Source organism: Mycteria americana, chromosome 2 (assembly GCF_035582795.1).
Source record: "Mycteria americana isolate JAX WOST 10 ecotype Jacksonville Zoo and Gardens chromosome 2, USCA_MyAme_1.0, whole genome shotgun sequence".
NCBI lineage: Eukaryota > Metazoa > Chordata > Aves > Ciconiiformes > Ciconiidae > Mycteria > Mycteria americana.
In genome coordinates this window covers 140042577-140064909 of record NC_134366.1, presented here as the reverse complement: position 1 = coordinate 140064909, position 22333 = coordinate 140042577, and the positions used below count along the sequence as shown (strand labels likewise).

At 36.8% G+C, this 22333-nt stretch overlaps 1 protein-coding gene across 5 annotated transcripts in view; it reads left to right on the top strand.

Annotated features, from left to right (window-relative positions):
- The window catches only part of STAU2 (staufen double-stranded RNA binding protein 2), a 175402-nt gene that overhangs the window by 71276 nt on the left and 81793 nt on the right, over window positions 1–22333 (top strand). For all 5 annotated transcript variants that reach the window (XM_075494819.1, XM_075494820.1, XM_075494815.1 and 2 more), the window contains 3 exons: window positions 2210–2341; window positions 6446–6506; window positions 20652–20959. In XM_075494819.1, the coding sequence (XP_075350934.1) occupies window positions 2210–2341; window positions 6446–6506; window positions 20652–20959 (501 nt within the window). The remainder of the gene's footprint in view (window positions 1–2209; window positions 2342–6445; window positions 6507–20651; window positions 20960–22333) is intronic.

The following is a 22333-nucleotide window of genomic DNA, read 5'->3' as shown; positions in this document are numbered from 1 at the left end:
TGCTACATGAAAGTGTTTGAAAAAGAGTGATCCTATCACAGACCATCCCTTTTCCCTTGCTCAGACCCCTGTGGGAGTGTCCACAGTTAGAGATAGTTGTGTGAGGCGTCAGAAGAGGACTGTGTAACGCAGTCCAGTATTAGAAAGATGGGCTGAGAATGTTGTTTTCCATTGGAGGAGTCTCAATAATGGCAAAATCTTTGTTTTGAATAAAATAAAAAATCTTAAAAGCAGTGAATATGTAGAAGATCCCCTTGTCTAGGAAGACTTGTGAAAGAAAGAGTCAAAGAAATTCCATAGATCAGTTGCTTTATTATGTATATTTTTAAACACCATAGCCCCATTTGTACCCCTTTGTGATATTTTCACACTAAAATCATACTGCTGTTTCTCCCACCTTCAGGAAGTCTCACTGCATTCATTATGACGTGCAAAAAACCTTATCAGAATAAAAAGCCTTTGTATAAACTACTTAAACAATGTTTTCATTTAATTTAATTGAATGTGGAAGTAAAATATCCAGAGATAATATGTTCATTTTTATCTGTCACACAAAGAGCAAGTTTAGATGTGATGAAATGGATCCAATTACTTGTCCTGACCACTAGATAAACAGAAGAAAACCTCTGATGACATTAGTTGGTGTTCTGTTCCCAAAGTTAATTTCAGAAAGCTCTTTCTCTTTGTAGTCAGACCTTTAATCCTTGATAGAGGTTATAATAATAGCTAAACCAGTTTTACAGGTCTGAGAAATAGCAGCACATTGATTTATTGTGAGCTATGTTATAAATTATCATTTTGTCTTGTCCCATTAAAGTCCCTGAATTTTATTGCATATAAACTTGTAGCAGATTGGCTATTTTCTAATTGTGATTGCAGAACTGCATAGAAGATAAGGTTTTTATTTCAAGATTATTAATATTTCTGTCTTAGGTAGCCGAATCTTTGTGTTTAATTATATATGTACTTTGAAGGGATATTCATGATCATTATTATTTATTTACAACCTCTTCTTTGTACGTAGAATTAATAGGTATTTGAGTAAAGAAAAATTAAAACTTTTAGGAGAATATATACATGATAATTTGAGGAAAGTGAATAATTATTGAATAACATAAATTACTAAATAACATTTAGTATTTATTTAACAATTGTATGCTGTTTTTACAATTTTTTAAAGCTTCTTCCAGACTGTTTCAGATCTTTGACCTCTAAGGTTCCTTTTATTCAGATCACCTTGGCTATTTTATTATTTTTATTTTATTTTGGTTTCCTTTTTTAAACACACTTTTGAAACCATACACTATTTTAAGAGAAAATTTGGCAAATAAAATGGCTTAATGGACAGAATGAAATATAGCTATCAAAGAGCTATGAATATTGCATAAGTGAATAGCAATGACAGTGCTAATATCACAAACCAGACGCATACAGCTTCAGGAGATCAAGAATGGTACCAAACCCAAGGAATAAGTTAGAGCCTCACTCTTTGTGGCTATCCATTGTCTATACTTTGTCTTCTTTTTGAGGTTTTAATTTCTAGTTTTATGAAAAGCATCTTGTTTGTCAGAAACCCTTTGTGGAGTTGAGGCCACAGGTCCAACAAGGAGCCTTCTTTCCAAAGACTATTTTGAGAAAAGCTTGTCAGGTGTAAGTGCAGAAAAGAAAGCAGCCCCAGCCCCCGTGTTCCTTGCAGCGCGACAAAGGGGGAGGAATGCAAACATGGTTTTCATCTTTCTTTAGAAACCACTCTCATTTAAATCCCCAGGTCATTGTGTGCCTGTTGTTCTGGATACTGTCCTGATGATGCTGGGGGGCTGCTGCAGGCAACGATCCTACAAGGACGAGGAAGTCCAGACCCTGTAGTGCTTCCCGCGTTAAGAAAGAGCGGGGAGCAAGAGTGGGGAGAAGCTCAACAGGGAGAATGGGGTTGGTACAGAGGCTGGTGGAAGAGAGAGAAAACTGCATGTGCACTGAGATACAGAAAAATATGCCTCTTTAGTATGCATTTGGGGACCCTCTGAAGAATCTAAACAAGCTCCTCTGTGTGAAGTGGTATTGTAGTCCCCTTCTTCTCTATTCTTGCTTTTCCAAGGTTGCATCTTCATCAGAAGAGCTGACACTTGTTGGTAGGTCAGCAAGATTATTACATGGTGATATTAAGGGGTCTTGCATTTATTGTGATTATGATCAATGTTTTCTTTTTAAGGTAAAAGTAGGCAATGAGATTACTACTGGAACAGGCCCAAACAAGAAAATAGCTAAAAGAAATGCAGCAGAAGCAATGTTGCTACAGCTGGGTTACAAAGCCTCTACTCCTCTTCAAGACCAGCCAGAAAAGGTGAGAACCAATTGTTATGATGCCCACATTTTACCCTTGTCTAGGTTTCTTAGCTGTATCAGCTAATCATGTACTAAGAACAGAATCTTAAACTTGTGCACCCCCTGTTTTAGGAGGTTGCTTGTCAGAGATCAGCCTTCGTTTAGCTACAGCTCTATAGCTACAGTTAGTAGTAAGTGCAGCCTCTCCTCCTGTAAGAGTAATTAAGAACAGAAATGTAGTTCTAGAAGATAGTGTGTGTGCAAAAGTGTACATGTGATGTGTGCACCTATTTCTACTTACAAATCAGGATGAACGTGCATCTTGCTTTTGTTCCATTTTGGGCATCCATGAGAGGACTGAGAGGAATGTTATTATTAATTTTCATACATGAAGTAGTCATAGTAGTCAATGCTTGTCTTCCCATTGCATATGCACTAAAAGCATTCCAGAAAAATAATGGCCTTTTCAGGTTTGATGACTGAGAAAGAAAATGTGTGTCTTTTTTTTTTTTTTTTTTTTTTTTGTGGAAAAGGAATTACATTTTAAATTTGTACGTGTTGCAGGTATGTATTTCCATGTTAGTGATGTGCAACTTAGCACTCCTCTCTTGTCTTGAGTTTATTGATGGAAGGTTTTGTAACCAAAATTGGGTGTTAAGGTTTTGCCTTTTGTATCCTGAAAAGATATTTGGTAAGGTATTCGGCTAAGCTGTGGACTCTGAACAGCTTCTGTCATATGCAGAGTCACTGCATGTATATATTTTGATCATGGCTTAAATATTTGCTGTGGCTGCACCAGCTAGCTCAGGTCAACAGAACGTTCTGCTGGGCTTTTCTGGGGACCACATGATAAATCTGAATATAATATATATCTCTATGTCTCTTCTGAAACACCCTTTCTTTTTCTTAAAAAAAAAAATATATATATATATATATATATATAGGAAGATACTCTGTTCTATACATTCTGTACTCCTAGCCAGGAAAAGATAAATGCCATACTGGTTACTTGGCTCCATCTCTGTCTGTTTCCCTCTCCTTTGAGAGGAGCAGCTCCATGTATGCTATTCACACTCACCTTCACTGTGTTCTTCGCTGTTATATCTTAGTCATATACAAGTGTGCAATATTCTAAACAGAGTACTTAGAGGCTAGATGGTGTTCCTAGTGAGAACACACCGTGAAGTCATAGCCATTTTAAAAAAGGTTTATGACAGAGTTGAATGATAATTCATTTTCACCAGAATGCTGAGACTTTTCTGCTGTAAAAGATACTTTCTACCAGTTTCAACTTTTTCTTCACTGCCAATTTGGCCAAAGGTCTTTTTTGAAAAACAAAGCAAAACGGAAGAGTCAACTTTTTTTTCTGATAGGAAAACATGGGTTTTCATTCTTGGATTTCAAATTGGCTGAACTATTTTTACTCAGTAATTTTCAGAGATAAAGCCTGAAAAAATTCAGCCCACAACATAGTTGCTCTAGAGAGCTCTACGTAGTGGAAACTTGTGGTTACGTTGAAATCCTTAAAAAAATTGAGTGGCTAAAAAGGGGTGCTGCTGTTTTGTTTCCCTACATTTATTAAACTATTGATTACCAGTGCATTGTCTTTAAAAAAACAGGTTTAATTGCATACTTGTGGACGTAGATATCTTAGAATTGATAGAATATCATACAATGGCCTAATATTATTCTGAACACAATGAGCAAACATGATACTGTATCCAAAAAATGTGAACTACTCAAATTTTATGTAGTGGGAGTATTCAAGATCATAGAACAAATTTTTATAGCTTTGTTGGAGTTAAGGACATAAAATATCTTGAACATCTGGCTTTATCTTCTGTATATAACAGACTGAACATATTTAAAGCAGATACACAAGTTAGTTTGTGTAGATGAAAGCATTTTAATTTTCAAACTAAACTGTGCTGGAGAAGAGGGAAACTAGCCCTTAGATTTCTACCAATTTGAGCATTGCAAAATTCCTTCCATATAAATGGCACAATAAAGATGTACCATTAGAAGATACTTGTTTCTCTCTTTGAATCCAAAATGGGGCTCAATGTAGATTAGCTGATGTATCAGGTTGGCATCTAAATGGACAATTTTCACTTGTGTTGTTTTTGATGCTTTTGAAAAAGGAAATTTCTCTTTCCTGCCTCCCCCTTTCCTGAGTCCTTTCATCCCCTTCCTCCTCCCTTAAAAAAAAAGCGAAACCAAATTCAGTGTTTTTTCCTTAACCCCGGTGCATAAAACGTGCCTGTATTCATTGTTATAATGAAGACCTAAGAGTGTTACAAGAGCCATGCATGGTGCTGATGGCAGCACATGTAAACAGGTAACCGAGGTAATGTAAAAAAGTAAAGGCTCTGCTCTTTTCTGAGGTAATCCGACTCCTGGAAGAAATCAGTAATGGTTGTGCAGAACCCTGAGGAGAGCAATTTGAAAGTGCCCTGGGGGACTTTTTGCAGCTATCAGAACTTTAGCTCTATGGATCAGAATGGAGAGTTGTAATGTCTTCATTTTTTTCATGTTTCCGTCTTTTCGTTTCTTCTTGCCACTTTTATTCTCCTAGAGAGAAGAAAACCAGAGTAGATTGCATTCACGTGAGACAGCAGCACTAAGGATAACTTACTGATAGATGAATTCTTGTTAAATTCCCCATCATTATCAAGTTAATAAACAGGAAAAAGAAAGGAATGAGGAGAGTTGGAAATGTTCTTCTCATATTGTAGCACTGTGCCCGTTCTGATTTTCAGGCCATGTTACGGATGCACAGTATGGATTAATGACAAAACCATGCTGTTGTTTTTACAACAGACAGCAGTAAATACAAACATACTGATGGATTTCATGTTGCTTATTCATTTGAAGAACTGTTGTCTTCCATGTTTTCCAATATACGTATTATCTGCTTCATAATACGAATAAAAGTAGTTATGTGAAATTAAAGTGCATGGAGGTGGGTGACCAGTTTGAGAGCTAGCTCTAATACCTATCCTCCCTTTGCACTAAATAGCTTCCATTTTTATTGCCCGTTGCCTAGGCTGTAAGCACATTGGGATGTACATGATGAGGAAAGGCAGGGAAACAATCATTGAAATAGCTGCTTTGCATAGTGTGCTCGTCCCTCCTCTTTCCCTCGGCGAACATATCATCTAGTAGTCTGCATTACAACAAGATAGTAATCTAAACAGCCTTAATGCAACCTCTGAGATGCAGGGGCAGATTTCAGCCTGCTGATCCTCCTTCGCGCCTCTTCCGCTTTCCAGTCAACCCTGTCTTCCAGAGCAAATGATTACAACTCTGTCATGGCTTATAGACTGCTTTGCTGCGAGGTTTTCTGTTTGCATACAAAATCCCAGTGAAATCAGAAAAGGATCATTTGTTTCATATTCATCAAGCTGGTTTTCAATAGCTCCTAGTTCATAAGGAAGCTTGGACTTATTTATCCACATTTACATGTAAATCTAGAACACTGCCATCTTATTTACTGTGTAGACTTCAGGAACGGCCTTATTTTGAACTTCTGTGTTAATCGCTCCCCTTTTCTGTGTCAGAGTAATACCCGGTGTTAAACATAATAAAATCAATTTGAAGACAATTAGCTTCCTCAAAAAAGTCTATATATTAAAATAATGGAAAATTGCAATCTTTTTTTGCTTCCACTTCAGTAACTAAATGGATTCCTAGCAAGTAAATATTTTTAAATTACACCCAAAGTACTTTGTAGTGTTTATGCATTCTTTCATAGGCAGATATTAGGATCTTCTTGTTTTAGAATGTAATTTCTCTGTTGTCTGTGTATGTTTTCAGTTGAGAGCTGCTTAAAACATTTGATTTTTAACTCTGATTTGGTAACATATTGAGTTGAGCCTAATCCTTGGGGAAACATTTATATTTCAGTGTTAGGCAATAGTTGTTAATGTTTATTCATGAAGGGTACATTCCTCAAATAACCTATTTTAGACAAAAATTAAGATGTGTTAGCAAAGTTTTGTGAGCAGATGTGGCAATCCCAAGTCATCCTTTTTAGAATCTTTCAACTAAATTTATAAACATGAATGTTCTGTTTAAGGAGTAATTTGCCCTTTACTTAGTTGTCTTTTTCTACCTGTTTCAGCTTGGAGAAAACAAGAGTTGGAACGGTCAGAATGTTGGGTTTCCCGAGCCAACAAGTAACAGTAAGTATTGCTTTCTAAACTTATATTTATACTTGTTTCTCTTTGTCTCTGTAGGATTTGGATTATTCGAGACAATTGATATGCTTTCTGTAAATATTTTAGGGTTTTTATTGCAATTAGATTAATTAACTCTTGAGTGTCCTCTGTGTGAGTATAGGTATGAATGAGTGCAGGAACAAGGAGATTTTTTATTTACTTATTGAATCATTGAATTCTTCAGGTTGTAAGGAATTTTAGGAGGTCATCTGAACTGCCTGCTCAAAGCACCATCAGTACAGAATTCAGACAAGGTTACTTAAGTCTTTTTGCCAGTTCTCCAAGGATGGAGATTCCATAGCTTCTCTGGGAAGCCTGTTCCAATGCTTAATTATCTTCACATTGAATTTTTTTCCTTTTATCCCAGTCGGAACATCTCCTGTTTGTTTATGACTGTCATCTGCTGTTCTTCTGCTACATATCTCAGTAATGTGCCTGGCTCCATCTTTTTGGCAGCCTCTTCTTAGGTATTGGAAGGCTGCTATTAGGTCCCCCAAAGCCTGCCACTGTCCTCTAAGCCTGATCATTGAAACAAATTTTCATCATCTAGTAATTCATCTATCTAGACTCTAACATCACAGCTTGGATAGAAGGATGCTGTGGCAGACATGATGTCAAAAGCCTTGCTAAAGTCAAGGTAAATTACATCCACTGCTCTCCATTCATAAATCCAGTCATTTTATCATAAAAGGCAATCAGGTTGTTGAGGCTGTTTTTATCCTTGGTAAATTCATGCTGATTGTTCCCAATGGCTTTTTTTCTCCTCTGTGTGCCCACAAATGGCTCTAAGAGGACTTACTACATGATCTTCCCAGGGACTGAAGTGAGGCTGACCAGCCTGCCTTTTTTGATGGTGATGCCTTTCTCCAGGCATTGGAGACCTCTCCTGATCTCCACAACTTTTTGAAGATAATAGAGAGAGCCTCACAGTGACATAAGCTGGTTGACTCAGCACACTAAGATATTTCCCATTTGGTCCAATGGACTTATATGGGCTGAAAATTTCTCAAAAGATCCCTGACTCTGATCAGGTTCCGCTGCTGGTAGTTTCTCTCTTCCTTGAGCTGTGACTATAGACACAAAGGCCTGAGAGACCTTGTTGGTGAACACCAACTTCAGTTGCACTGCAATAGGTAATGAATAGGACAGACCTTTGTGACTTTATAACTAGTTTTCTGCTGTTTAAAGTGGTAAAGATAATATAAATAGTACTTCCTTCACTTTTCCATGAGCCCTGGCTACTTCTCTGGAATTGTGTTGAGTTTTGAACTTCTTAAGAGTCCCAAACATTACCTCCCTCAGCTAAGGATTGTACTAGAGACAGACACACACATGAGCTACCTTCTATTTTTTGCCTATATACGTCTGAAGGACATGGTGCTAAAAGCAGGTTTTAAGGGGGTTCAGTAGTGTTCCAGTATATATGCGGTCTTCCCAGTCACTAGGCCTGGGGAATAATTTGTGCTTCAATTTACACAAAAGTTTGCTAGTATTTAAAGTGATCTTGGATTCAGCACATGCCATTGTGTTTCCCTGAAAGGAAGGATTCTACAGTATCTAAGACTTCTTATTAATTGCTTCCTTCCAGCCCTATCATCACTCCCCATCAATACTTCTAAATAATTTCTGTTTGCATTGTCAAAATCTCTAAGAGCATGGCCTGCAAAACGTTTTCAAATGTTAACATCTAGCATATTGGAGTTTGGACAACAGAATAAGACCTCTAGTTTTTCTCTCCTATCCTTCCAGCATCTTGTAGCAAAGATATTTATAGATGACATCACAACCATCTACTACACCAACAAGAAAAAACAATCCCTTTCCCAGGCTTCATCTGGCAAGAAAACTTTGGCAGTCATACATATAAATCCAAATCTAGAAGGAGAACACAAAGATGAACTCACTCAGCAGGAGACAAGATCAACAAAAATTATATTTTAAACCTGTGCAGACCAAAGAACTTATTTTTCACAGATTGACCTGCTCACAGACCTTTTTGCAGCCACCACAGGCCATGGTACAGACACAGGTTTTCATTCTGGGATGCTTTTCTGATGCACGAAAGACATTTCTGGATGCCTTCATTTCCATTCTTCTGATCTCCAAGTAAACTGGAAATCAAAGGAGATGTAGCTATCATGTCAATAGACATAGAGCATTTATTTCTGACAGTGCTGTTCAGAGTCTGCTGGGCTTAATCCCTTAACCCCATTTTTGAGGGTTCCAATCTAGAGGCAACATTAATAACAATCAGCTGATTAAAGTGTATAATTTTTTATTTCAGAGGGACTATGCTATCCTTTTGCAAAATAGGAAGTGTTTGAACCCAAAATGCTGTCAACAGGCATATATTTTTTTACTGATTTTTTTAATGGATATTTTTAACTCTTCACCTCATAAAGGACCTTTCTCTTCTAGGGTATTTTCTTTAATATTTACAGCTTAACTGTGATTTCCATGTAAAGGCATAAGAGGAGAATGAATCTGTTACATATGTAGAGGACAGACCAGTCTTTCTTCACCTTACAGTCTCATCTAGGATTCATGGAAGACCTAGAAGTGCATTTTTCTTCCTTAAATGTGTTAATGTGATAACACCCCTGGCTGAATGAATTGCCAATAGGTCTTCTTTTTGAGTTTCTCATTGAAACCTCTCCTGGTATTTCTAAAGTAAAATGGCCTTTCTGATAGAATTGTGAATCTGCTGTATCGGTTGCCACTCTATTAAAGTATATTTTTATATAGAAAACCACTGTACTAGTTTCTATACTATAGATCTTTCAACTTATAAATGTCACACCGTTTATTTGTAACGTATAGGAAGGAACCACAGATTCCCAGATAGAAAATGTATAGAACATTTTTGTATGTTATTTAGGTAACCAGTAAGTTCAGTTTATACCTTCCTACTGAATGGCCCAGTGAAGAGGCTTGTTTTTCAGGACGTGACTGAGGTCAGGGGATTGCTGCATTTGGAGAAGATCTACACACTATCACTTGATATGTCTCACCAGTTTTCCATAGACATGATTACGTTTTGAAATGCTGTGCTAATATTTAGTAGTGGGATAGTCTGCCAGTACATATTTACCTATGAGCACTTTGCCTGCTCTGCTTCTGGTAGCATATTATGTGTTAGTTTCCCACACAGGGAATGCATTAAAAATCCCAAGGAAGAACTAGTATTATTAAGAGTTTTCCCTGCGCACACCCGTTGATCTTCCCCTAAGCCCCAGAGTCCAAGATAACTTCAAAGCTTTGTAGTCAAGGAGAACTGAGGAAATTTGAAGTGTCTTCTCCTTTTGAATAAAAGAAATCACTTGCATGCGTGATCTCTCATGCACCTGTGAAGTGCAGAGTTTTTTTAAGGCAGTTCCAAGCAAGTTCCACTGTTTGAGATCAAAAATGTCACATCCTTTCAGGTATGAATATGCTTGTTTATATTTAAGAACAACAGCTGTTGGTAGGTGAATCTACTCTTGCGGTGTCATCATTATTGTAGGAAGTTCTGAAGAGGGCAAATGGAGCAGCTTCCTCCCTTCTATATCCTTGCTTATAAGAGAAATGTACAGTTTGCATTTGTTGTTACCCTAAAACCTAACTTTCAGTGATCTTGAAAGTCTGAGGCTCTGAGATTGCTACATCTACCATTTGGCAGCTCTTATGCAGATTTCCAGTAATTTTACTCCAGGAAAACCATTGTGTCCTGTTAGGACAACGTATTGTGCATCAGTTTTCTTTTGCAGGCAGATACTCTTTCTTTGTGCACATAATGCACTGTGTTTCCATCTGTGTGAAACTGTGAAATAAAACTGGAATAGTAAAGTGAAGTTGTATACTTTAGTACAAGAAAAACAAAAATCATAACAGTTATATATTTTAGTACAGTTGACGAACAGATTTCATTGTACCCTTATTATGTAGTTTGTTTTTGCTGAGAAATACCCTACAGTCTGTATCCTCCTACTTACTCACTCAATGCATTTTTAGTATTCCCTATTAAATATCCTTGAAAATTAACTTCTCCTGTTCCCCTCTATCATGTTCTTTTTGCAGCTATCCTTGTGGCAAACTTCACTTCTGTTCCTCCTACTCACTGGCAAAGCTTCTTCCCACAGGTTTAGTTCTTTACCTTTCCTCTTCATTTCACAATCTTAAAGATGAAACAAGAAGCTATTTGTTTCTTGGTTTGGGATATCTTAGACGTTTTTCACACGTGAAATAACAAGAATGTTGAGTGAGTTTTTTTCCCTGATGCTTCTGGAAGAGACTTTGAGACACTGTGAGCAGACCACAAGCATTCGAAGCCCATACAGAAGGTGTTTATTGTCAACAGAATACTCATTTATCTCTCTGGATTTGACTTAAGCAGTTATCAACAAAAACAAAACATGAAACAAATAAACAATCCTAATGCAAAGTGCATTTTCTTGGGAACATATTTTGGTTTTTTATTTCTGGATGGGGTAATCACAGACATATGTGATGAACACATACATACAGTATGTGTTCTAGGAGAAGCTGTAGATGAGCTATGAAGAACAAAAATATATAAAAATAAAAGGAAAAAGTAAGTGGTTTTATATATCATAATTCTAACAAGGAAAAAAATTACCCTAACTGTTTTTATATGTTCCCCCACCCTCAATTTTCCATAGTATAGTTTTCTTTTATCTATTTCCAGCAATTTTGAGAGTCACAAAGTAAGTATTGAAAAACTAATAATAAAATAAAATACATTCAGAGCAATCCTACCTCTCTGTAAAGGACAGGCTCTTTGTTTTTCTTGCCTAACATTTTATTACTAGGGATTCGTGCATGACTTTACAGTCTTTGTTCTTCAGAGTACATCTGCTCCTGCTGTTTGTTCACCACCTGAAATCATAATCATTTGTTTGTGACATCACAATTAGTTACTGTGCAGATGATTAGATTGTCACCAACAGATGATTATGATTTCAGATGGTAAATGAGCAGCAGGAGCAGATGATCTCCTAAGGAACAAAGATACTTGATCTCATGCAGTCGTTCTCAGTAAAAAAAAAGGAGCAATGAGAAAAAAGCAAATAGATACTCAGAAGAGTTTCTTAAATTTGTGATGAGGAAATTTGAGCATTTTTCCATAAATAACATATATTTTGATATTTTTAAAAATCTACTTAAATAATAAGAGATTAAGAATATAAGAAATGTAAAAAGTATGAAAATATATGGTGTTATTGTAAGCCCTAACAGTATGGTTACATTCAAATTCTTACTTAGATGTTTCTTTACCAGTTTTTGGGAGAAAATAAATGCAAAATAAATCATGTATTTATGAAATTTTGCATACTAATGCATCTTCACTTGAGAGGAAACAAAATTTATGTGAACTTTATAGTTCTGGCCCTCACTAGTTATATAAAGATTTTTTTTATAGTCCTCTACATGTTTATTTTTCAACTGGGGATTTTGGTGAAGGCTTCCAGTAGATAATTTAATACCCCTGTATTTCCATGAACAGTAACTGAAGTCTGCAGTTTGAGAATAAAGTTTTTGTTTTGTATTTCAGACATTTTTAATTGGAATTTATATGTGTTATATTTTCCCAAAATATGTAATTCTTTTGGGTGTATTTCAAAGGCGATTTGCAGTGGATTGTATGCATTTTTGCTCACTAAGTACTGCTGTTTCATTGGACTTCACTTTTGAACTTCTTCCAAACTTACTAAACTTCGTCAATTATAATACACTCTTGCTAGGAGTTAGATTGATACATCACTAAACATTTTTTGAATTATTTGTCATTCTGAATAGCAACCACACTAAGAAGCATTGACAACACCACTTATTTGATGAAGCACAGGTCACAGAACAGTAGTTTTCCATCTATTTGGTTTGGGGTTTTTTGTTTTGTGGGATTTTTAGCAAACTGACTGTCAGGTGAACATTATACCATCACTGTGTGTTTCAGGGAGCAGTTCCATCAGCTGAGCCACTCTGTATGTCTCATGAACTTGGCTAGAGTCTCTTATAGGAGTTGGTTATGTTTAAATAACACCTTGCCTCTGTAGCTGCTGAGTTGATGTGCTAATTTAAAAAAAAAAAAAAAAAAAAAAAAAAGGATTCATCCCGTCTTCTAGCAAGCGTCTGAGATAACTGGATTTTCTTTCTAACTGAAGACATAGGAAAATTAAATTTAGAAACAGAGGAGATTTGTCCAATTTTGTTTCTTCCCTGAGTTTTGAAGCTAGGAAATCTATGCTCTATTTGGCATTATTAATAATTAATGTGTTATTTTTCAGTTTCATGTAGCAATGAGAATGAGATAATAATTTATCCAGAAGAATACCAATTAAATACAACTTGCATATATTTTTGAAACAGTTGAAAAAAACCTCTAAAACACCTAATATTAAAAACCACCTCATATTAACAAAACAGGGAAGGGAATGTGTTATTTTTTCCTTGGTGTTTTGAGAACGAGTGGCAAGATCCGAATTAGCATTTTTGTGTGTAAGTGGGATTTGGGCACAACCCAGGTGTGTAAGACCACAACTGCAATTGGTCCTCCTCCTTGCCCCACGTTTCCTCTTTTGAGATGCTCAGTTAGATGCTTAAAGTGCTACAAGTTTCACATCTTCAGATGGGATGGTTTCTTTGCTGAGTTTAGAGTACAGTGTGTATTTCTAAAGTACCTAGTGTTTTAAACACGTGCCCAGAAAGTTGGGAGACTTAGATTTAGTTTCCTTCTTCACCAGAAGGAGAGTACCCATGGGGTGCAGAGTAATCTGGATAATGGCAGCCGCCTTTTGCAGATGTGTATCTAATATCATTACGATTTGCAGACAGAAAATAAAAAATCAAATGCTGTCAAAATGCAAGAAATCCACAGAGAAGGAGTCATCTAAAGGAATCATGACTTTGTCATGTGTCTATTGATTAAAGCACTTGTGAGTGAAGGTGCAGATAAGTATTTTGGTATTCCCCGGCTGGTTTACGCTGTTATATTCTTCATATTTTAGATACAGGTTAAAAAAAAAGTGTTGCAAGCAACTTGCTGCCTGGTTCTTGAGTAGTATGGATCGTGCATATGTAAGAAACATACACTTGGGCTGTGAGGGTTGTGGTTTGGATGCTCTCAGGCTGAGAAGGAACCCAAGTCTTAGCTTTCTAGGAGACTGCTTAACCATTGAGCTCTTGATGTATAAAATGTATAAAGAGGTAACAGCCACCATGACAGTAGATAGCCAGCTCTGTGGGTAGAGATAATTTCAGAGAAATTATCCTTTTGCTTTTCCTGGTCCCCTAAAATTCCTATATGAATTACATTTGTTCAAGGTTGCTAGTCTATTCCTTTGAAAAAAACTGTATGTGAGATAGCAACACAGAGCTCTTTTTTGATGTTAACTCTCAAATTCAGCTTTAATAACATAATTCTGCAAATTATGTGCATTTGGATTTCTGTCTTCAGTCAAGCAAACAAAGCAGTATTACACAATTAACATCAATACTGTGTTTCTCTAAATACTTTCACTTTTCAGAAGTCTTTTCTCCTTTTCCTACTCCCTTCCCCCCAGCCTGGAACCCACCATGTACCTCACCCTCAGTCTAGCATAGTAATGCCCTTGAAGAATTGAATCACTTGAACTGAGGCTTTATTGCTGTCAGAACCAAGACTTAATTCTCCATTCTCTCCTCCATCCCCTTTCCTTTACATCAAACATCTTATCCCTATGACTTCCACTCCCCCACCGCTTTCTCCTCCTCTGATTTCATCCTCGCTTGTACCTATGCTGTGCTCGTTGATGTCCCCCTTGACCTTCTTAGCTTCAGCAACCTCTCTATCCTTGTCTAGTAGACTTGCTCATTCTTTCATCTCTTCTACGTGTGGGTCATGCCTTTGTTTTCATCATCACAATTCTCTTTTCCCTCTTAATCTGTTAATGAATAGTCTTGCCTGCACAGGTCACTTCCAGTTGCACTTAGGCACTCTCCTAATTGCTTTACCCCCTCAAAAATCACTTTCTTGCAGCTTTTACAAGCACCTTGATCTGCCAGCTCACTAGCTTGATTTGCTCCTGCTCCAAACTTGCTGATCCTCTTTCCTGATAAGAATACTGTCCTTTCTTCTGCATTTAGTTTGGTTCTTTTCAGAACCTGCTTCACCTTAATCTTAGGTTATCTGGTACACTGACATATTGTTGGAAACTTACGATGCAGAAATTATCATGTAAAAATAATAGTGTAGGTGTTTTGTCTGTCTATTGGAATATTTAATAGAATATCCTGTAGAAATCCCCGCTGCAAACACTAAGCCTTATTTTTACCAAAATCTTATGTTCCCAAGCAGGAGTAAAGCTGTGAGAGATTTCAAAGGACTTTCCTCACATGAGTTAACCACCAAATGTTACAGAAAATGTATACAATTTAAGTCTCCTGCGAACTGCAATTTCCTTTTTGGCTGTACAGAAAATATTCCAGTGAAATTAAGGATATCAGGACCTGACTTCACGAAGAACTAAACAGTATTTACTTCAGTGTCATGGTTATTTTAACGTTAAATAAACTAGTATTTCAATGAGTGACTTTATATAACATCAGTTTGTTTAAGGTCATGTAGACGAGATCTTTTGATTGAAGGACATTGTGTAATGACAAAACATTTTTTCATGTCTGAATATTGCAGTAGCTGGTGACTTAGAAATACCACAGATAGCTGTGTTAAGTAGGTAATGATTGCATCTTGGTATTTCAAGCCAAGATTGTGTGTAGACTATTACTGAGAACATAATGGCCATACTATTTGCCTATCCAGTTGTTTGACTGACGTTTTCTGAGTTCCTACTGAGGTAATAAAATAAAATTTGAAAATATTCTAGTATATAAATGGGCTTTTACATTTACAGTGAGTGGAGTATAAAATGATAATTTCTTTTTATGATAATATTTACATTTTTCAGTCTTGTTATTGAAATAATTATTTGGGTTTGTAAATTCTCTTTTTTGCTCTCAGTGGATTTGTAATGGGCCATATACTAGAGCATGTTGAAAACCTGCCAGTTCTATGGGGAACTGTTCATGTGAAAGTCCTCCATGCCTCTTAAGGTTTTGTCCATTTTAACTTACATAATAGTGAAGTCAGGATTAGATCTGGGTCTAGCTTTTCCTGCTTAATGCCTTACTACAAGATTTTGCCATGTATTTTAAGCAGCACAATATAAGGCAGCTTTATTCAATGTGAATGCAGGTCGCATAATCTGAAAGAAAGCTTTTTGATTATTATGTATTGAGTATTTTATTCAGTTTCGATAATACTGATTATCTGTTTATGAACAATCTTTTTTTCATTCAGTGATGGGTTATTTCAAATACCAGGGTGTTAAACTTAACGTATAAGCATGTCATATACAGAATTATATCATGGCTTACTTTGCATCATTACTCAAGACATGAAAGTACTCCTTCGTGCTGGTGCCCCGTATCACTGCTTGTAGTGCAGGGAAGAGCAAGTGCTCTTCAGGGGTGTCAGGGGAAGTCATACACCAGCTGACACTGCTTCTGACGCACCAACAAGTATAGCTTTCCTGTAGGACAAGTGAGAGCCCAGGGAGAAAGTTGTGGCTCTCCGAGAAAGAATAAAGTTGTGGTTTAGACCAAGTGTCCTTGAAACATGAAAAGTCAATGAGTGACCTTGAACCAGGAGAAGTCACTGAGTGAAGGCAGAGGAAGAGTATCCCCACAGTGCTGGTCATGTCGGAAACAGAGAAAATTAGCACTGATATATATATGTGTATTGACCATACAAGCCTGATTCTGTAGGTCATCTTTTGGAGTTGAATGATAAAATCAAAATCTCAGCTTTTCATGTTTTCTGGTCTTCCTGACAGAAGTAGAAAATTGAATATGGGACATCAGTGGTACCAGTATAGACACTAATACCTGTGAGAGTGCGTGCAACACTGTCATCACTGTGAACTTTTCTTAACTTAGTAGCCCGCTGCTGTGGGGTAACTTTTCACCGTCCTTGTATCAGCAAATTCCATTTTTGCTGAATCATTACATTGAGGCTCATTTGGTGATATTGTCAGTCGTTCTCCTTCCTCACCCCCTTCCCCATGCAGAAAGTCCCTCCGATGGTTAGTTTTGTTTTCTGTGAACTCCAGAAGAGTGAAGGTGCAGACAGTGGGGGACCCTTTTGTAGAAAGGTCCTCCTGTCTTCCCAGCCAAGGGCACCCTGTCTTCCCACGGGGGCCCTATGGAGAAAGGGTTACGGATAAAAATAACACCACTCCAACAGGTTTTTGGAGACTGCCTCTACTACTACTGCTGCTATGAAAAGACGTGGAATCAAAGCACTGAGATTACACTTCAAGGGGAAGGCTTGTGAAGGATAGCTGGGCCATTTTGTATCTTAATCATAAATTTGTCTTGGAGTCTAAACTCTCTTGCAGTTGTCTAGTATGTGACAGCAAAAGTAGACAATGGATGATCAAGAAATTTATTCTTAGGTAAGAGAGATGTGGGGTTTTCGGAGACTTCAGAAGATTGTGAGAGACTGCTAACAATTACTGCCAAGGATGAATAAGACATGTTTTTCAAATGTTAGTGATTACATTGCATAGCTAGCCTGCATGTTTTCATAGCACATTTGCCCACAGGTTTAAATAATATAAATGGAAATTATTTTAACATGTTTCACGAACGTACCTCTAAGTTATGCCCAGCAGAAGGTGCAATGTTGTTGGTAGTGCTGGTGTTGGTACTACTATAAATGGTAGTATTATAGATCCTGTGACTCCTAATAATTATGATGCTATGTTTGGAGTATGGTGAAGTTAGTATGGGATAAATATTTAGGAGACACAAAAATCCAAATTTTTTTTTAGCTGAAAGACTAACAAAAATATGAAAGTATTCACCTTGAGATGTTCTCCATGAAAAGGTGTTAGAGGATAGCATTTCTTTCTCCCATGTCTTTTATTAAATTGCTTGTTTGAAGACTAATTAAGATAATATCTGAAGAGTTCTTTTGTTCTTACACTTACTCCTCTTGATGTCATACTCTTTGTCTTGTGATAACATCTTCACTACTGTAAAGAAACTGTTATAAACATCCACTCTTCTACAATTCAACAGAGTTGAAGTAAGCAGACAACAGTGAGGAATGATATTTAAAAAATCCTCAATAATATACTAAAAATAGATAATGAATTACAATTAATATATGCTTGATAGAAGTTTTCAAAGAGACCAAGTTTTTATTGGCTTTTTAAAACAAGTTTGTAAGAACCTTCATGAAACATAGGCCCTGGATATAAAAAGTTAATAGCTTGCAACTATATTAATGTAATGTCTGGAATATTACATTACTTTGTTTCCAGAGATAATCAATGATGGTAATATAATATCTGCCTCTCAGAGCCAATGTATGATTTAAATTAATTATTGCTTATAAAGCACTTTGAAGTCTTTAGCAGAAAGGTGTTGCATAAGTGTAAAAGTACTATTATTAATTTAACATCACCATTAAAGTAAAGTCAGTACTTTAGGAGCATTTGCTATACTCTGTTCAATATCTTTTTATTCATCATATGCTGCATATTAGTTATTTTAACATTTAGAAAGCTTAGTAATCTGGAAGTATTCCAAACCATTGTTCCAGACAGCAGTTAGATATTTGGGTGGATCATGTAAAAACAGTGAAATGGCTGAGAAAGCATGTAAAATGTTTGTTTTAAGTAATATTACATCAATGGAACAGACATCTGCAGCACTGGACTTGGTTTTAAACTTCTTTAAACTCTTTTTAAGTTAACGTTGTACTATGTTTTTCTAAAATTGATTTGGGGAGGGCTAATATCATATTATTTCTAAAGAAGTTTATTGTTTTACCTTTTGTTCAATTTTCATTTCTGTTTCTCAAATATTTGTAGGAAATCAGATTTACAGTGGGCAGGTCTTAGGAGGTGGTAAACACCTGCCACTCACTATTATTGTTGCTGTTTGGTTTTGTAACCTAATGTCAGCCATCAATATCTGTATTATCTATTTTAATTTTCATTCATGTTATCTCTTGTATTTAAAAATATGAGCAGTGATAGGCCTTGGAGATTATAGCCTCAGAAAAAGTGTATAGAGTCACTCTATCATACAGTGATTATGCACTATAAAATTATGTGTGTTTACACAGTTGTTGTTATCTATAAGGTTATAGATATCTATAAGATTATATTCTAAATTGTCCTAAATGTGGAAAAAGAAATTTTAGGGACCCTCTCCTCCATCTTTCCTAGTAGCATTGTCTTGAATTTGTGCGTAGCTCCAGAGTTCAGCACTGGATCCACTGGCTTTGGAGCCAGTTTTAAGACTAGGTAAAATACCTTTAAAGTTAGAGTTCAGGGTCCACCCAGAGTCCCAAGCCCCATAAAGGTAGAGGGGGAGAGCAACCAGGTGAATAACAGATATGTCTTTATGAATGGTATAAGCTTTCTGAAAGCAATATTAATTTAAAAGCCAAATGTGTGAGTAAATTGATTAAAGGATTCACCTGTAAGCAGTTTGCTGAGTCAGCAGTGAGGAAGTTCGATTTTCGCCATTAGTGGAAAATGAGGATATTAATTACTGGTAATATTTTTTGAGTCTTCTTGTGGTAGAAATTTTATTTAAAAATACTACTTGCACTACTAGGTTTAGAGGAATCCTTTCTAGGTAACTGGAAATTAATTTTCTTCTCTTCTTTGAATTTATTCTACATTCTGAGATGAATTTAATATGTGCTGCAAATGAATTAAGCATTGAACCCTTTGATTTCTCTTGGGATTACTAAATCAGTTAACAAACAGGTTTATCATCCCTAGAATGAAATGCCATATGGCTCAGGTTCACCCATGTTATTTTCAGATATATGCTAGAAGATTAAAGTATGCTATTAATATGAAATTACATATTTCAAGCTCATTTTTCAATTAATTAATAGTGAGAAAGAGGTTTTCCTCTTATATCAGCAAACTGGGTATTCATGTTTCCAACAAATGCTTCATTGTATATGAAAACTAGAAAACTTCAGCCTTAATTCTGCACGTTTCCATGCACAGGAATATCAGCAAAACTGATCAAGTATGTACTCCTGTTTTCAAGCAGGTTTAGGGTTGAGATGTTTTCTAAAAATATATTAAAAATTTTGGAATGTAGGCAAATTATCCCTAATTTACATGTCACTGGAAATATTTAAAAGTAATTCACATAAATAAATTTAGATCCTTTTAATGTTTACCCTACCTCCTGTTGATATTAACGATGACACATACATGCTTTCCTTGTTCAGTATAAATGTTGTCCAAGGCAGGTAGCTATTTGCAAACTATAGGATGCCATATATGCAGCTAAATAAATAAATAAATTCCTCTTCGTGGAAGAGCAGTTAGTCACATAAGAGTCATTAGCACAGTAACGATGTGGCTGCAGGGCAATTTAAGGTTATTTAAGCATAGGCTGCTGTTGTAATTCAGCAAACACTTTAAGCCAGCACTTGAGGCAGTGCTGCTACCTCCAGAAGCTGTCCTGCCCTTCTTTTGCCTCCAACATCTCACTCTCATGAGCACCGCTGCATGGTCCTACAGGTGCTGGTGCTGGCACAAGTAGTAGGGCAGCTGGAGAGTACGAACAGCAGCTGTAGGTGGGAGAGAAAATAACTGCTCCTGGTGGTGACAGTGCTGACGTAGGCTGGTTTAAATTATTTGTGAAATAACAGCCTAAATTATTGTATCAGGTAGGAGGCAGAAGATTGTAGTGAAATAACGATCGTGCTACTATTTTGAAAAGGCAGCTGTTCCTCGTGGTTTGTAGATTCTCCAAACCTTATTTGTTCATGTTGTGTATTCTGTGCTAGCCACAGTTTTAAAGTCCAGGTTTGTACCTTAAAAAGAGTGGGAGAAGAGGAAGAAGAGGGGCACTTCAGATCTGCTTTGTTTCTAAATAAATTACGCAATTTCAGTTACAGTTACTGTGAAAAAAAGATACTGCTTTTAAATGCTTACTTTGTTTTCCACTGCAAAGTATGTTAATGAAATAGTCTACGTGTCAAACCCATTCTACAGTAATGAGAATGATCTTTGCTTTTACTTTCAGCACCAAAGGGAATACTCCATCTCTCTCCTGATGTTTATCAAGAGATGGAAGCAAGCCGCAACAAATCAGCCCCTGGTACCACTGTAAGCTATTTGTCGTCCAAAGAAATGAGCCAGACTTCTAGCTCTTTCTTCAGCATATCTCCTACAACAAATAGCACAGCTACGATTGCCAGGGAACTTCTCATGAATGGAACATCCCCAACTGCTGAAGCCATAGGTCTAAAAGGAATATCTCCTGCTTCCCCTTGTTCTGCAGTGCAGCCTTCAAAACAGCTGGAGTATTTGGCAAGGATTCAAGGCTTTCAGGTATGGGAGGGGGAAAATGAAGCTCTTCAGCCAGAATCATAGCATTGCCATCAAGATTTCACTCTTGCCCTCTTGAATGTGGGCATGCATGTAACTTATCTTGTAAAATTAGCTGGTGTCCAAGGCAGTTTCTGGGTCCAGGAGATACAACCCTGCACCAATATACATGCCCCTCCTTCTCTTTTTTGTTCCTTCCTTCCATTCACCTTACTGCAGGCCATCTTTCTCTCCTTTGTTTATTCTCCTTAAATAATTACAGGCTTAAATTATGCTTTTTACTTGCACTTCTTTGAGAATCTTCACCTCTTGGCATTAGAAGCTTTACATACTGCTCTGGCGTTGGTTTCTCTCTTTGACTCTGATCCAGGAGGTACTGACGCACCACCTTAACTTTGCGTTTGTCTTCTGGGCCGGGTCGGTAAAGCCGTTACTCTGCTTCCCACCCTGCACCTCTTAGTTGTAACCTGTAGAACAACATTTTGATCAGAAGGTGCAGCCTAGGAGCAGACCTGGTGTCAGAGCAACGCAGAATGTTTTTGACATCATAGTCAATACTAGAGAATGTAAGATGTACTGCGCTGGGTCAGCACATGAGTCCTTCAGCACTGATGACCTGTATCCAGCAATGGCAAATACCCTACATTTCGTAGGACAGTGACAGCCTCTGTAGTACACCCAGTCATTTCTGCAGCGTGGAAGATGGGAAAAGGAAGCCTCTTCCTGATCACCATTACATGCAGAATTACACACATACATGGATAGTAGCTCATTTTACTGTGTCGCACCATTGGAGGATAGGACCAGCTATGTAGAAATATTCTTTTTGCTGTTGTAGGTTTTTGTTTTGGTTTTTTTTTTCCTTTTCAGAGCTGTGAATTTGTTTCATTTGAAAAGTTGGTTTCATATGTTCTAGCATATGTAATTTGATCATGTAACTAAATTCTGGAAATGGGAGGTTTCTGTTAGAATTTTTGCATGCCTGATAATGGTTTTTTTCATCAAAGCCCATGTAATTTACAAAGTATGCAGTTGTTGGAAGTGATTTAAAAGAGGCTGCTAGAATTTGAGAAATAGTGTCAGATGTCCTGTTGGCATAAGCAGCATAGTTAAATTACATTTGCGTACATCAGATATCACCAGTTGTGGATTTGACCTAACACTGTTTCTGTCTAAAATGTACATTCAGCTTTCTTTTGGTCTTCATTTTTAAAATGTCATTTTTGATTCATTAGTTTGAATGTCTCTTAATTGAAGAAACGGTAAAAGCCTAAGCCTCACCATGGTAGAGTTAAGCTGCTAATAGGAATTCAGTTTTCCTGAGTTCCATTTGTTACCTGCTTGCAGTAGAAACAGATTAATTCTGATGAAAAGAAA